The 15,717-nt window shown below is 44.8% G+C and overlaps 1 protein-coding gene across 2 annotated transcripts in view; it reads right to left on the bottom strand.

Annotated features, from left to right (window-relative positions):
• Positions 1-768: 768 nt before the first annotated feature.
• Fbn1 (fibrillin 1) overlaps positions 769-15,717 on the bottom strand; it is a 206,071-nt gene continuing 191,122 nt past the window's right edge. For both annotated transcript variants that reach the window (XM_021156745.1, XM_029472540.1), the window contains exons 57-66: positions 15,493-15,618; positions 14,728-14,934; positions 12,935-13,060; positions 12,598-12,720; positions 9,885-10,001; positions 9,509-9,637; positions 8,590-8,709; positions 6,403-6,634; positions 3,268-3,442; positions 769-2,150 (exon numbers count right to left, since the gene is read on the bottom strand). In XM_021156745.1, coding sequence (XP_021012404.1) covers positions 1,761-2,150; positions 3,268-3,442; positions 6,403-6,634; positions 8,590-8,709; positions 9,509-9,637; positions 9,885-10,001; positions 12,598-12,720; positions 12,935-13,060; positions 14,728-14,934; positions 15,493-15,618 — 1,745 coding nt within the window. In that variant the 3' untranslated portion in view covers positions 769-1,760. The remainder of the gene's footprint in view (positions 2,151-3,267; positions 3,443-6,402; positions 6,635-8,589; positions 8,710-9,508; positions 9,638-9,884; positions 10,002-12,597; positions 12,721-12,934; positions 13,061-14,727; positions 14,935-15,492; positions 15,619-15,717) is intronic.

Here is a 15,717-nt window from a genome sequence, read left to right on the forward strand (position 1 = left end):
TGAACTCAGCACTCTGCAAGGAAGCCCATCCTCACCATAGGTAGCCTTCTCATTAAGGAGGTATGTGTTAAACTGAGCCTTTCAGCACTTGACACTAGTTGTGTCTTCTGGGAAAGCATAGCTCATAGCCTACTCCAAGGCTTTAGCATACAGCTCCCATGAGTTTGAGAGGACTTTCCCATGTCTTGGAAAATTCCACTCTTGACCTCCCTTCATGTAACAAAATTAATTCATCTTATTTTCACTACCACAATTTTGCTGGCCTGGGGAAGTTAAGTTGTTCTTTTTCTTCTATTAACTAAATGAGCTTAACAGTTAAATATTGAATGTTGCATTTAAAATAAACCACCATTTTTCAAGTTAGGACATTTGAAAACCAAGAGATGCAACATTCAGTTGGATTCAATTCAATCAGCTCTCTGTAATTAGTCTAGCACTGACCAGCAACAGATGTTCAGGGGAAAGGATGGAACACCTTGCCAATGCTGTGTACTTGAGAGGAGAAGGAGCATGAAGTTCAGCCACTAGAAGAGAATGACTGGATTTTATATCTGCGAGTTCTTAAATCTGGGAGTTTAAAATCCCCAGGACTAACTAGGTCACATTTTAGAAATGATGCTGTAATCTAAGTGTTTTCCTAGGAAAGTCAGATAACCAACCAAGCATCAGCAATCGGTAATCACCATTAAGGGACTAACTGAAGATGCGATTTCTTCTCCTAGTGCTTACATTACACATACACAGAAGCCACAGATAACAAACCAAGGATACTTTAAACCCAGGAGACTTTATTTCACCTCCAGAAAGGCCCCTCCAGCCTCAATCCACACAAGAACACAAAACCAAGGTGTAAACTAAAATGGGGAGGGAGGGGAGGATCACTTTATTGTGACATCATGACATTAACCCCTTGTTGACAGGAATGACTGAGAGTGATTTTGGCGTATTGCACATGCTGTGTGATGGAGGATGCGGTGGTGATCCTCTGGTGGCTGAGGCTGTTTCCTTGTCCTCCCCAACCTCAGTGCACAAGTGGGCCAGTCTCAGAGAATCCACTACCATTTGGTGTAGATGTTTAACAAGTCTTTGGTCTTAATAAGCACCATTACAAACCCTCACATTAAGGGCTTTATTATTGTAGTTTATAAATGTTTCAATGATAAAAATAGCACGTTACAGTGTACACACACTTAATTTACATGTACTGCACCATACTCATAAGTGAGATAAGCTACTGAACTAACTTTGGTTGATTGAAATGAAGTATTTGAACTGAGTACTTGGCAATTTGGTTCCTAACTTGTGTCTTTATTACAGTGCATCAATAAATCTATTTTGAGAATTTACTAGCACCAAACAGACAACATAAACCTACTGCTTGCACTCGGAGAAGCAAAGTTTCAAGATCTGAAGACCAACGCAGAACAGTCCATCAGATGGAAGCATGTTTCTGTGCGGAGGCTGGAAAGATAGCCCATCGGCGTGAATGGCCAACCTCAGCGGATATTCATGTCCCAGTTTTCAGGAATCAATACGCATGACAGGGTAGCTGAGCTACTCACGAGAAGCCTGAGAAAGTGGTTGGTTGAACTAGGATCATCACTGTACCTGGATGTTGCCATTCAAGAGTGGTGCTCATTTATACAGATCGACTCGGTGAACGATTGTACCATGATGTGAAGGTTCTGGCTTGGGGAAAATATAATTCTACCTGCCTAAAGTTGCTTTTTCATTTAATTATTTGGTCTCTGGATGGTGAATTAATGCAGCAAGATCTGAATTTTCATCTTCAGGTTATCGCCCAGTTCACCACTGAGGTAGTCTTTGTCATATCTGTCTTCTAACTGGTTAAGTTCTTTCTTTTTATAAAGTGGGGTGCTGCTGATTTGTAAGGAGTAGGTCCCAGCCACCGGCTTCTTCTTCGTGAAGTGGAGGTAGCTGACCCCTTCTTTCTGGTTGATTTTAAAGAAGCCATCTTCATTTCCAGATTCAATCAAGTATCTGTTGTGGTTCATCAGAGTTGTGAGGGCCGGCAGGAGCTCTAGGATTCGGACCTTGTTATTGACATGGGAAATATTGAAAGCAAAGCTAGCCGGCTTCTCCACATCCCAGCTGGCGAGGCTCACGTTGGCTTCCATCTCAGACCCGTCCTAGAAAGACACATGGAAATGGGTTAAATCCCACTAAGTATGTCCTTTAGTTCTCATGCTAAAGAAAAGGCCACTCAAGTCTCAAGCCCAACACAGTTTTCAGTTCATGCAGTATGTTAAGTTGAAAAGACACACTCTAGTAGGCACTTTGCCTAAGCCACAGATGTATTCTCAAAAATATAAATAGATGGCAGGAAGCCAGGTTGTACTGGGGGAGAGTCTCTCAGTGGGTCTCAAAGTGTGGTCCCCGAACCAGCAGCCTGGCATGGCTGGAAACCATTAGACATGCAAATTCCTGTCACCTCCCAGACCCCTGGGATTAGAATTCCTGGGGCTTTTCCCAGCACATCATTCTAACAAGCCTACCAGGTGACTCAGACACAGTGATTTTTTTTTTTTAAAGCTTGCTTCATAGGTTTGTTTTCTTTTCCCAAACCACAGCAGGTGGGTTGTAGGACGAATGCTCAGACTCAGAACACAGCTATTTCAAGTTTGTTCACTGACAGGAAACCAACTCTTCTAAAGGACACACCTATGGACATACTTCCCGGCTGTGGTGAGCTGCTAACGTTTCACTGAGCTTTCTGCTTGCCTCTCTGGGACCTCGTGGACTAGATGCTCCCAGCCTGGAGCCAGAGATCTGGGTGAATGAATGCATTCCTGACTTTACATAGCATCCTATGTCCCTGTCAATCTAGTCCTCCTCCCTCCCCCAAGCCTTATGGCTCATTCCCTGGAAGGAGCTCTTTCTACACCTTGGCCTCCGCGTGGGGAGCACCACAAATGCATGCCATTCTGCCCACTTGCTATCCTTGACTGCAGACCTTGTCCTGTCTGCAGACACCGGGTAGGCGTTTGACTTTCTTCTTGGTGAGACGGAGGAAATGAGCAAGAGCATGAAACCTGTTAAACTGCCGCTCTCAAGAGGCAGCCAAAATAAATAAATATAATAAAACAAACCCCAAACTCCATGGCCTCTTGTACAATACTGCTAGAGCCAGGAGAATGACTGGGCTTTCTGTCTGGGGAGACTGTTCACTCTTGGAGGTGTCCTTGGAAGAAAGCATAGAAGCCTCAGGGCCCTTAGGTATCTGCAGACAAGGAGACCCTGATATACCTGGATGTCGGAGGTATCCGTTTCATTCGTGCTTCTTCGTTTCCGGCCTCGTTTTGGGTAGCCGTTGATCTTACACTCGTAGCAGGCCTCTGGGGACAGTGAGTTGTCGTCCATCTCGCTGCTGGCAGGTGGCTCTGGGCCGCCTCGGCCCATGCCCATTCCAGAAACACAATGCCTACCACAGAAAGGAGCACAAGGCAGCTTCGGTCAGATCCAGCAGCTCTGATGTTCAGCCTCCCTACTGATAACAGACTGCCCACTGGACAGTCATCTGCTTCTAACAGTCACACCAGTGCCCAGGTGTTTAGCTCCTGATACCCAGTGCCTGGAGTACAGTTCTTTCTCTCAACATACCGCTTTGCATACTTCTTTGCCCCTTCATCTCCCAGCCAAACATCTGCAGTGCTCATGCAGGGAGGGGACAGACATACTGAAAACTGAAGACCAAGGATGAGTGAGATCATGTGACTTAATAGGTCCTCTCTTTTATGAATCTTTTTTATGAATCTCTTTTATGAACCTGGGAGTACGGAAGGTCCCCCCACCAGCTGTCCCTCTAGGAGTCAGCAGTGAGTGGGCAGGTGGGCCATATCTGGGACCTCTTTCTTGGACAACATATTTCTTCCTCTGCTGTGGCCTTGATTTTTATGTTTTAATTTTTAAGATCAGCATATAGGATGTCAGCTAGCATTATGGCATAGTTGGGCATAGTATGTTTTGGTGACTTTCTTTCTCCCGTGTCTTCCACCTTCCTGCTGCCACCTCTGTTCCTGCCACCCCTCCACCCCAGTCTTCTCTTTTTTTATATCCTGATGTTGTTTTTTATGTTCTGTGTCCATAGCCTAACCATTGCCTTCTCCATCACTTCTGCCCCCTGCTGGCTCAAATGTGATTCCTCAGGTCCTTAAGGCTCACTTCACTCCAATGCTGCCATCATCCCTCCCTAATCCCTGTTCTCAGCAATCACTTCTATTTGACAGCTTACTCTAGCTGATGTTACTGAGGTAGAAAGGGAAGTCCACGCAGTGTCTGTGGGTTGATATGGGTCCATGCTGTAAGATGTACGACACATTCTTATAGACAGCATGGGTCAGAGCAGAGCTTGCCCAACTGTGGGAAACAGTTTAACTTCAAGTCATTTCAAACCACTAAGGCCATTGGAGTTGACTCATCTGAAGGCGGATAAACAAACCCAAGCCCTAGAGAGATCTAATCCTTGTTTCTTTGCTTTGCAGTTGTTGGAGCCAAGCTATGGAGTGAGCCCCACACAGTATCTGATTTGTTTTTGTTAGGCTTCCTTTCTAAACGGGTTGGGAACCTAGAGATTATCCTAAAACAGCCCTTATTTTTTGGGGGGTGGGGTAGGGTGGTAAAGTGCACCCAAGTGACATCACAGGGAGGCCAAAGCTATTATAAAAGGGTGGATTTCTACCACAAAATGTGCACCAAACCTATGATAGTTGACTTTTCTATGATAGTTGACTTGTCTGCCACAGCTCTTTCCTATGTTTGTCCATAGGATTCAAAATACAACACCAAGGAACAGCTTATCTCCTGTGTCTCATTGTACTTCAGAGCTTCTTTCTAGTTCCTGGGGTCTTCTAAGTGCACACATTTGTGTCCCTCTTCACCTAGCAGCATGGAACATGAATAAACAAGGAAATGATGGGGGGGGGGGCGGGAAATGCTGTATGATGGCTCCAGGAAATAAGCCCAAATCTGCAGGCTTGGCTCCCTTCTCAGAACTCTTCTCCAGTATTTTCTTGTCCCAGGAGCACCACTTATAAGAAATGTGGCTACAAAATCCCACTGGCATGAAGCCAGTTTGGAGTGTCACAATTTTTTTTTTTCTGGGAAAAATGGTTCTGGCATTAAACTGTAAAAAAAAGTACTGAGTCAGTTGAGAGCCAGACAGACATCTGGGAATTTGGGTCCTACTGCTGGCATTCCAAGAGCTTCCCACATAGAATTCTTCTACCTTGAAGTTTATACAGACTGGAATAAGTGTCTGAAAGTCGGTGTATCATAGACTTCAGGACCTCTGAGTTCATATTTGGGATAAGTGTGTATGTGATTGTGTGTGTGTATGATGGGTAGGGGCAGAGAGAAACAAACAGAGAGACAGAGAAAGACAGAGTTCTAATTAAGAGAGACTTCTAATTAATTAATATTCATGAACTAGGCTGAGTGTGGTGACACATGCCTATAACCCCAGCACCTGAGAGGCAGAGGCAGGTGGATCTCTGTAAATTTAAGGCCAGTCTGGTCTACAAAGTGAATCCAGGACAACCAGGGTTCTGTTACACAGAAAAACCCTGTCTCAAAAACAAAAACAAGAACAAAGATTCATAAATTAGATATACACTCAAGTCATTAGGGAAGAACTCGGCTTTAAAAACTTATTAAAAATTTAAGCCATTGATAAAAACAGTGTTCCTTCTCTGCCTCAACTGTCATAAACATATTCATATTCACATCATTCATAAAATTTTCTACTTGGAAAATACAGTTGATTATTCTAACTCACATTTAATGTGATTTTTAAAAATTATTTCTAATGTAAATTCAAGAGCAAAGGACAAAAGATGCCTTAAAAATGGTAAGAAATACCCAGCAAGTTATCCATAACCTGATGAGAGCCAGGAAAGAAAGCATCCTAAGTGGAGAGAGCCCAGCCTGCTCCATGGGAGCCGTCAGCTGTGTAGAGTGCATCCAGCTCTGCATGAGCTGATCCAGAGGAGGATTCTTGGAGAAACCAATTAGCTCTCAGCAAGATGTGAAGGATATGAGACAGAAGTTGTTCAGTGAGATATGAACCATGTGGCTGCACTATGTTGTTGGGTGTTCTAGAAGTTTCTAGAAATCTGGATACCCCTTTACAGACGCTCCTCTCAAACTGTTTCAAAGCTAACTGGAATGAACCTGAGGATTATAGAAAGTGCAGTTCTCTAGTAGGATATATATATATATATATATATATATATATATATATATGTATATACACAGACACACATATATATTTGCCTGCCTCTGCCTCTCAAATGGTGCTGGGATTATACATATACATACACATACACGTGTGTGTGTAATATATTTACAGGGTCATTATCTGAGGGCAGGAAGAATAATACTTACCCTTGGCCTATCCGGAAGTATCCTGGCGGACAGCCACACAGGTAGCCACCCTCAGTATTAGAGCAACCATAACTGCAGGGGGCCTGGGATGAGCCACACTCATTGATGTCTTGGCAGCCTCCGCTGAACTGTTCGTACTGGAAGCCGGTGGGACACATGCACTTGTAACTCCCCAGGGTGTTGTGGCAGGAGGCTCCCCCACAGACATGTGCACTCAGGCACTCGTTTTCATCTGCAGAGAAAACAAGACAACGTTACATGTATGATACTTGCCGTAGAATTCTAAGGAGGAATTTAGGTCATGTTCCTGGTGACTGACTAGCTGGCCTATAGGTATGTAAGTAGGCTCTCAGAAAAGAAAGCAGGCAGTGTGGCCAGTTTGGAGAGTACAGGAGAGAGGCAGGGAAGGCAGGCAGCCTCTTCCCATGCTGACTAAATATTGTAGAAGAGTTTAGATGCTCCCAGCAAAATACCCAGGATGGAGCTACGAGGAGCCTCAGACTCGAGTTCTCCTCACTAAAAGCCAGTGCTAGTATGTTTTGCTCCATAGGAGGCAGAACCACAGTTATAGTTTGGAGTTCAGAGGTGGTGGGAAGAGACTGGACAGTTATCTGTATGCTTGGACCACAAGTGCCCTCAGGATGGATATCCCCAAAGCAGAGACCCACAGCCCCAGAAGCTCCTCTTGGGCCTTGAACGTGCAGGTCTGAGGATGGTTGCTATCCTACAGGGGTGTCCACCCCATTTATCTGCCCCAATTGTACTTCCTTTTCAAAACCTCTGCAAGGGCCTGCAGGTGCCCAGTCGTAGGCTAAGTCATACCTCCCAGCATGTCTGTTTTCTCTCTGAATGCCTATCCAAACCAGCTGTGGCTCCAGTGTCTGAGCCATGACTAAAGCCTATGTGGCTGGGGAGATTCCATGCACTCATTTCAGGCAGTAACATGGAGCAGGGTTTGCACTCATTTAAGCAAACCTTCCTACCGTCCTGTGAGCATTAGGAGGCTTCTCCAAGCTTGGAAGATGAGCAGCAGCTGCCTCTATGCACCGAGCTGATTCACCAGCCCACCAATATACATTGGTTTATATTCATTGTTCATAGTGATGAGTCTAATTAAGACGTTGTCACCCAAGTATGCTGTGTACTTTGACCATATTTCCCCTCCTGTACTCTCCTCTTCTCTGCCTCCATTCCCTTTCTTTCCCCAGACAATCTCCCTTCTATGTTCATGCTATGCATTTGAGTTAGTAAATAGGTGGGAAAAGTGGAAGGCCTAGAAGTTTTGCTGATAAATTAAAATACTTTGTGTCATTTGTGTGTGTGTGTAGTGTTATTTATGGATATAAATCCTACTCTCTTTCCCTCACCTTCCATCCAGCCATTAGCCTGGCTTTGCCTATTTGTAGATTCTCTAAATCTAAAGACCTCAAGTCTCTATCCAAGGTCCCTTAGGTTACAGGGATCCTAAACTAGAAAAATCAAAGATAATGTTGTCTACATTCTTTTCTCTATTTAAAATAAGGAATGAAGTATGTTATAGATACCATTTTTGATTATGGTAGGGCCAAATGGGTCCTAATCCAGCTGAAAGTTGAAATCTCCTATTTGCTTCTAGAAAGGAATGGTGTTAATGGCCCCTGACCTCTAACTCAACCACCAGGAAAGTGAACTTTCAACAAGCTAAGAGTGGGCACACAGGTGAGGCTGGTCCAAGAGATCGGCTCTGTATAGCACCATACTGGCGGAACCGTTTCAGTCCATGACAGTGCTCACTCTAGATAACTTTATTTCTTGAGCCTTCTGAGCCCTGTTTGGGATTCGGGGGCAACAGGAACCCCGAACCTTAATTGACTTATTCTTATCTGGCCATGATCCTCCTGAAACCAAAGTAAATCTTCAAGGAACTTGATATCATAGAGAGCTCCCCAGTGTGTGCTGATGACTAACAGTGCAGCAGAAGAGGAAGATATAATGGTGTCAAGGAGTCTAAGGGCATCTCATCCCCATTACGTCCAAAAGTCACTTATTCTATCACATGCTGTTAGATTATCACTTCCCTTTGGTTTCAAGTGGGAGAGAGAAACTTTCAGGGGGCTGTTGTTGGCTCAGTAACTTTACATCAGAAGGAAGTCAGGCTCTGTGAGGGGCCAGCAACCAGGCTGCTTTTAAGGATGAGGAGCTACTTGCCTACACACTGGTTCCATTGGTAGTGCTGGAGGTAGCCCTGGGGGCAGCTGCACCTATAGCCTCCGATGATGTTCTGGCAGCCATGTTGACAGCGGTGGTTACCCTCACACTCGTCCACATCTGTAAAAGAAGCAGAGGATCCCGTGAGTCCCACAGCAGCTGCCTCTCAGGCTCTCTGAAGCCTCAACCTGTGACACTCAAAGGCAATTCTAGAAGTAAACCCTTCTCCTAAAAGTGTATCCTATCAAAACATCAAGAATATCTACACCAATATCCAGAGATTTCCCAGAAAGTCTACAGATAAAAATGTCGTAAGTCACAGAATGCTGTGGAATAACCCTGGAAACTATCTGTGTTTATTGGTACTGGAATTAGAAACTGAGGACTATCAATGAGAAAGTAAAAATCATAAGAATTAAAATTTGAATATGAATTATGCATTCGTGGAAGAATTATTCCCTGCATGTACTGTCCATGTTCGGGGAATCTAAGGGCTCTGGCCCCAAATGTCAGACATTGAGGCGCTTTGGCTGAGTTACTCCTACTAAGTTAAATGTTAACCTAAACAAAACAGTCTTCATCTACGTAGAAGAGGTGTGTGTTATTGGTACAAGCAAGTACATTTCTGAGACATGGGGCCCATGCAAACAGCCTGGACTTTAGTTGAATGGTTTCCTTGCTTAGAGATGTTTTCTTCTCCTTCATTCTTGCCTCTTTGTTTGCCTACTTATTATTTATATTTGGCTGACCTCCAACTTGTGGGAATCCTCCTGCCTCTGCCTCTCAAGTGCTCAGATTACAGATGTAGGCCAGCACACCCAGAAGAGATATTAGTTCCTGTAACTCACAGAAGTTGACAGCCACATATGCCATCTCTACAAGGTGCTTCTAGCTGGATCCAGCTGAGGGCTGTACCTACCTTCACAGCTGGCACCACTCTGATCGAGTGAGAATCCCCGCTGGCATTCACAGGTGAAGCTTCCTGGAGTGTTCTGGCAAACGCCCTTGGACCCACACAGGTTGATATCAGACGTGCACTCGTTGTTATCTGGGAGAAGCAGTGGGAGAAAAGAGGAGAGTGACGCACCCCCAACGCTTGAAAGGAAGGGAGAAGGTTGACCCAGAGAAGTCCAAAATAGGGTCAATAACTTCCTATCGTGTGTGCATGGACCAACACGTGCACCCCCTTATGCTGAACATGGTGTACTGTTATCCAGCAGCAGAGGGGTTAGAAAAGAGCCTCTAACCAGAACCGGAACATCTATGTCCCATACAGGGCTTTCCTTCCTACTTACCAATGCAGGCAGTGTGATGCTGGGTAAACCCAGGAGGGCATTTGCATGTGAAGCCACCGATGGTGTTAACACATAGGAACTGACAGTTATGCTGCTTGGTTGCACACTCGTCAAGATCTGTAAGAAAGTGCAAGATGGAATTCAAGTTGTGCTGAACAGGCTTGGGTAGGAAGCTTCACTGGGCCAGCCCAGAAGTCACAGCAAGGCACTGGCAAGATGGCAGGTGGTGGGCTGAGAAAGAAGGGGGAAGTGGCTCTGTGGGACCCAAGGCCTAGCAGTTCCTCTTAGCTAAAGAAATGTAGGGATTTGTCAACGAATCGATTTGAAAGATATTCTAAATGTTTAAATGAATTGTAAAACGAAGTAAAAACTCATTCTGAAATTCTCCCTAGCACTGAAAGATCTAAGTGAAGATATCAAAAGAGATGTCAAGTCTGAAAATCTCCTTGTTCCCTTAATTCAGTTGGTCTAAACCTGTGGGGTGAGAACCCTTTCACAGGGGTCACCTAAGGCCATCAGAAAACATAGATGTTTACATTATGATTCTTAACAGTAACAAAATCACAGTTATGAAGTGGCACCAAAATAATGTTATGGTTGGGGGTCACCCCGACATGAGGAACCGTATTACAGGAAGGTTGAGGAAGGCAAGGTAAAGGTAAAAGACGACTGAGAACCACTGCCTTCATTCTTTTCTGTTGCATCTAGAACAAACTTAAGTGAGGCCATCAGTTTGACTTCTTTGGCTAGTAGTTTCTCTTTGAATGAAATAAAATTGAACAACTCGGAAAGACAAAAATCAATCAATCAATCTACCTAGTTGATTTTGATGAAACAAACAAAAACACCTCCCCCAAAAAACCCCTTTCCTATACTATAGACCCAAAGTTATTTTTCATCTCAGCAGTCTCCCACCTTAACAGAGTGTATTCACAGCCTTAGCATCCAGACTCACTTTTAAAGACATATTAAGAGCTACCAAGTATGTTGGACTTGAAGGATGGTGTCTAAATGCCTGGAAATTCAAGAGTGCTTTATCACAGACTCCTCCCCTGCACAGAGGCACAAGTGGTGTGAGATTTGCTAGCGGCAGCCTCTGCTCCCCAGAGGCCTTCCTGCCTGGGAGGGCACTTGTCCTAACCCGAGAGGATGTCCCTGTGCCCATCCTCAGATGGAGACTTTCTTGAGCTCTCTACTGCTGAGAGGCCAACTTCTCTCCCCTGCAGCTGGCGAGAAAACAGTGCCGTGTACTTCAGAGTTGTCCAGTCCACTAATGGGAACCTTTCAGCTGCAACTGGCTGTTCTCAACCTCAAAAACATCTTCTCCTACCTCTTCCCGCCCATTTCCTTTGATATTATAATCAATAACATACATGAACTGTACAAATTAATGGTGGTGGGTTTCACTGCGTTATAGCCATAATTGCATGACTCTTACCCAGATCCCTTCTCTTCTCTGCCCACATCCTTTCTCCAGTGAGGGGAAGGTACTGGTCCCACACCCCTCCAGAGCCTCTGTTCTACCTGTTTTTTCTTAGAGTGAGTGGGACACGTATGTGCACACTTCCACATGTCAGGCGTAGACAAACATGGACTTCATGAGAGTAAGCACAGAGAGGGCAGTAAAGACTCTGAGCCTAACAGCCTGGCACCGTCTTCATCAGAGTAGCTGAGGCTACTTGCAAGCAACCCTAGATCAGGAAGGGTCACTAGGCCTTCACCTGAAACTCCAGTCACTCTCTCCTCTGCCTCCTCCTGCTCAAGTTGCAGGTTGATTGCAGAGTTACAGAGAGTGGGCAGGGTTCACTGAGGTGGGCGGTGATTACAGATGTGTATCTCTGGGGAAGCCATTGCCTACGCTGAGGTGAGCATCTGCAGTGGCCCACTGCCACAGATTACAAAAATGTGAATTTGTTTCCTTACAAATTGCACACAGAAGAGATATTTCCCCTGAACATATTTCTTTGCTTACATGAGTTACCTCTTGCTCCAAGTCCTTACACTTGCCAGAGCTCACAGTGATGCCAGGTGAAGCTTACTTTTTAAGGACATGGGCAGATGTTGGTATCGGGGACTTCTTCCCCAGCTGCAGCATGATCTAGGACCTAGGACCAGGTCTGCATAGAAGAACCTCTGAAGGTTTTATCTAGTAAGATGTTTAGGGCTGAATATATACTGAGCAGATTTTACAAAAGGTAGTTTCTAGTTGAGGAGAGAATTCTGCACAGTTTGAATGTTTCTCAATTCCACAACTCCTTCTGTTAAGTTCTTAGAAGGCATGGTGGCTTTATTTTGCAAACCTAAAATATAGATAGATAGATAGATAGATAGATACACTAGTTTAATTAATCAGACACACCTCTAAGATCATGGTATGAAGACCTCCTAGACCACACTGTTGTTGAAGAAAGAGTGAATAAATGAAGAAAATGGAAAAGGATTGGGGAATTAACTGGGAATAGCCTCAGCAGAGCCTTAGAGAGTTGGTACCAATGAGCCCTTCATGGATGCCATCATGGATGCTCATGGGGTATCAAGCAGGGATGGCTGCTTCTGCTAGCCTTAAGCGGCCTCCCTGGCCTCAGGGTAATCCTCAGGGACCCACCCACTGCACAGGCAGGAAGTCCAGGGGAGCAGGTATTGCAGTTTGTCTCCTGATTATTCCCAGGCATAACCAGAGGCAGGTGAGTGGATTAAGCCAATGACCCCTTACCTTTGCAGCTCCTTCCATCCTCTTGCAGAATGTAGCCCTTCGGGCAGGAACACTGGTAACTCCCTTCTGTGTTTTTGCATATAAAATTGCAGGGTTTGGGAGCCTGGTTGCATTCATTCAGATCTGTGATTAAAGAAAGATAGTGTAGAAGTCCATTTGCAAGAGTTTCTTAATGTTCCATATCTATACCTACAAACTCTGGGAGGTATTTGATGATTGCCTCATAATTTTCTATTAAAAGTAGAGATGCCTTTTAGATTTTTTTTTGTGTGGGGTTTTCTTTCCTATAACCTGAAATTTCTACTCGGGAATAAAGCATTAGAAACGAAGAACCTACCTACACAGGCGGTCCCTGTTATATCGGGAGTGTAGCCAGTTTTACAGATGCAGTGATAGGACCCTCTGTCGTTGACACACTCCCCATTTCGGCAAACATCATGAATAACCTTGCACTCATCAATATCTAGGATAGATATAAATCACAATAATAAATACATTAAAATATACAATGGGCAACATTGATACACAGGGGTCACTTGAGTATAAAAATTTATAGACCATGTTACTGTATTAAGGACCAAAATATTAAACCAAGAGGAGACAGAGAGGAATTCATATGCAATTGGTTACTCGTTGAACAGCTAGTGAATGACTGTATGAGGTGATAAAGAGAAGCCGTTTAAACAAAGGGAAAGCCTAAAATAATTGGTCATCTAAAGTTGTGTTATTTTTCTCGTTTGGATTTCTAGAATAACATCGTATGGAGACATGTTAGGTCCTCTGCTCCATCTTGTCATCATTCTTGTCACCCAAGGGCATCACATGAGCAAGTCATAGCAGAGGACCCTCTGGACAAGGAAAGTCTAGGTTTTTCTCTCTGATGTTGCATGTTCAAAATAAGAAGGAAACTTCTTTAACATTTTCTTTGTTCTATTTGAAGTTAATCCTGAAAAATATAAAATGACTTAAAGGGTGGAAGAATGGAGTCGACTTCCCTCTTCTGTATGGAAGTTAATCAGGCCTCTTGGGTAAATGATGGGGTTAGATTTATGCAGTTTGCTAAACAGAGACATCCTTATTTGTGTCTCCATCACAGACAGAAAGGCTTGGAGACTGTACACTGGTGGCAGTAAGGCTGGACACCAACACAAGCAATTTGTACAAGTTATTAGACCTTCACTGCCAAAATGATCGTCTAATATCAGCAGATGGGTGTGCCTGACCTTCTGCAGTTTACTCTGAGGTACAGGTAAGCACCTTTTCACTGGTCTCAGGAAATGAGTCCTCTATCATCTCATCTCAGCATCCTCCCAGAGGGCGGATCTTTCCACTCCCTCCATTTACCCACAGCCTTTATTCTGTCATTAGTCACATTTTCCCAACAGGAAGACAATTCTCTTCTAATTCTCCTTTATGTCTTTGCTTCTAGCCTCCTCCAGTCCCCTCCCACACCCCACACCCCAGGAGCACAATGGAACACCAACAGGACCCTCCAGTCCCCTCCCCACCCCAGGAGCACAATGGAACACCAACAGGACCCTCTTCCTCAGCCCTTCTATGAACTACACCCCAACTGTGTTGATAAAAGTGGGATCCCAAGAGGCTCGCAGGTTTTCTCAGCTGCCTCAGACATCTCCATTGACCCTCACTCACATCCAGATGTCTAGCGGAAAGCAGCTGGTACATGCACTTCGGACATGATTGTGCAAATTCCTAGCACACCAGCAGTCTTTGTACTTCTTTGATGCAATATATCATGGCTAACATTGAGTTAAAATGAATATCAGTGGAGTGGAAGTAGATGGTTGTTTATTTCACAACTCATAAACTATCTTCCAGCAGATTTCTGCCAGACCCTTGCAAGGCAGAGGCAAGGACCCAAGCACAAGAAACATAATCAACAGGACCAAGGGCCGTTGGCAAATGGCCTTGAATGTTTACAGCACTGTAAGGAAGGATGTCCGTCCATCTCAGTCAGACAGTGCAAGCCTATATTGTCAGTTCCACGTTTCCATCATTTTCCATAGTGAAACACACGCATTCCTTGCGACTACTTTTGTCTAATAACGGAAAACTTGTAGTGAAGAATGAGCTCGCACCTTTTGTCAACAACAGAACAAAGTGAAGTACCTGCTCCGTTGGTCATGAATCCTCGGCCGTGGGGACAGAGCTTCTTGTAAGCCACTGTGCCCTCGAAAGGGCAGATCTCACAGTGGGGTCCCCAGCCTCTCCCTCCATCACAGCAGCACTCGGACTTGGTGACGGGGTTCCTGTTGCTTGAGCCAATCTGGCACATGTTTTGCAAGACCTCCGAAAAGCAGTACCCTTCCCGGTTGTCTGGAAGAGACATTCCGAGGCAAAGAGGAATTGAGGGACTGTTCTGTGTGCATGGGGCATTAGGAATTTAGTCAGATATAAAAACCAAAAGGATGTAACACTTTACCCTGGGTGAAGAGGAACGAGAAGCGAAAGCTGGAAACAGCAGGGAGAGAGAAAGGAGGCGTCTGACGGAAACAAGACAAGAAATCTGTGAGTTGGCAGAAAGGCATTGGTGCAGACAAGCTTATAACTCTTTGTGCCCCAGACATATGGAAGAACAGTTGCAACAGCCATGCTATAGAAAAGGGGGCAAAAACATACGGAAGTGGGCCTGGTCGCAAAGGCCTTAAAGAGCAGCAAGAAGGAAACCCCAAGCTAGCAATTCCATGTGCAATTAGCAAAGGTAGAATTTTGCTGTAGGGAGGTCCTGAGCCCAAGATACACTTGGTCACTAAGTCATCTCCCAAGGATGACTGTTTTCAGCTCCTTCACAATTTTTGGCATATTCTCTTATTTCAAACCAGAAACAATGCTTTGGAGTGTGAGGGAAGGTTGCAACCAGTTTCAGATACTCACCCAAGCACTCATCCTGAGTGGGGCTAGCCGTGAAGCCATCGTTACACTCACACGTGTAGCTACCCAGGGTGTTGAGGCAACGCCCATTCTCACAGATCCCGGGCTTGGTCTGACACTCATTCTCATCTGTGGAGACAGTGAACAGGAGTCATGTGGCATTTTTAGAAAGGTTGACTTTTCCCCCTTGATCTCTCCCTCCCTCCCTCCCTCCCTCCCTCCCTCCCT

Source organism: Mus caroli, chromosome 2, assembly GCF_900094665.2.
Source record: "Mus caroli chromosome 2, CAROLI_EIJ_v1.1, whole genome shotgun sequence".
Lineage (NCBI taxonomy): Eukaryota > Metazoa > Chordata > Mammalia > Rodentia > Muridae > Mus > Mus caroli.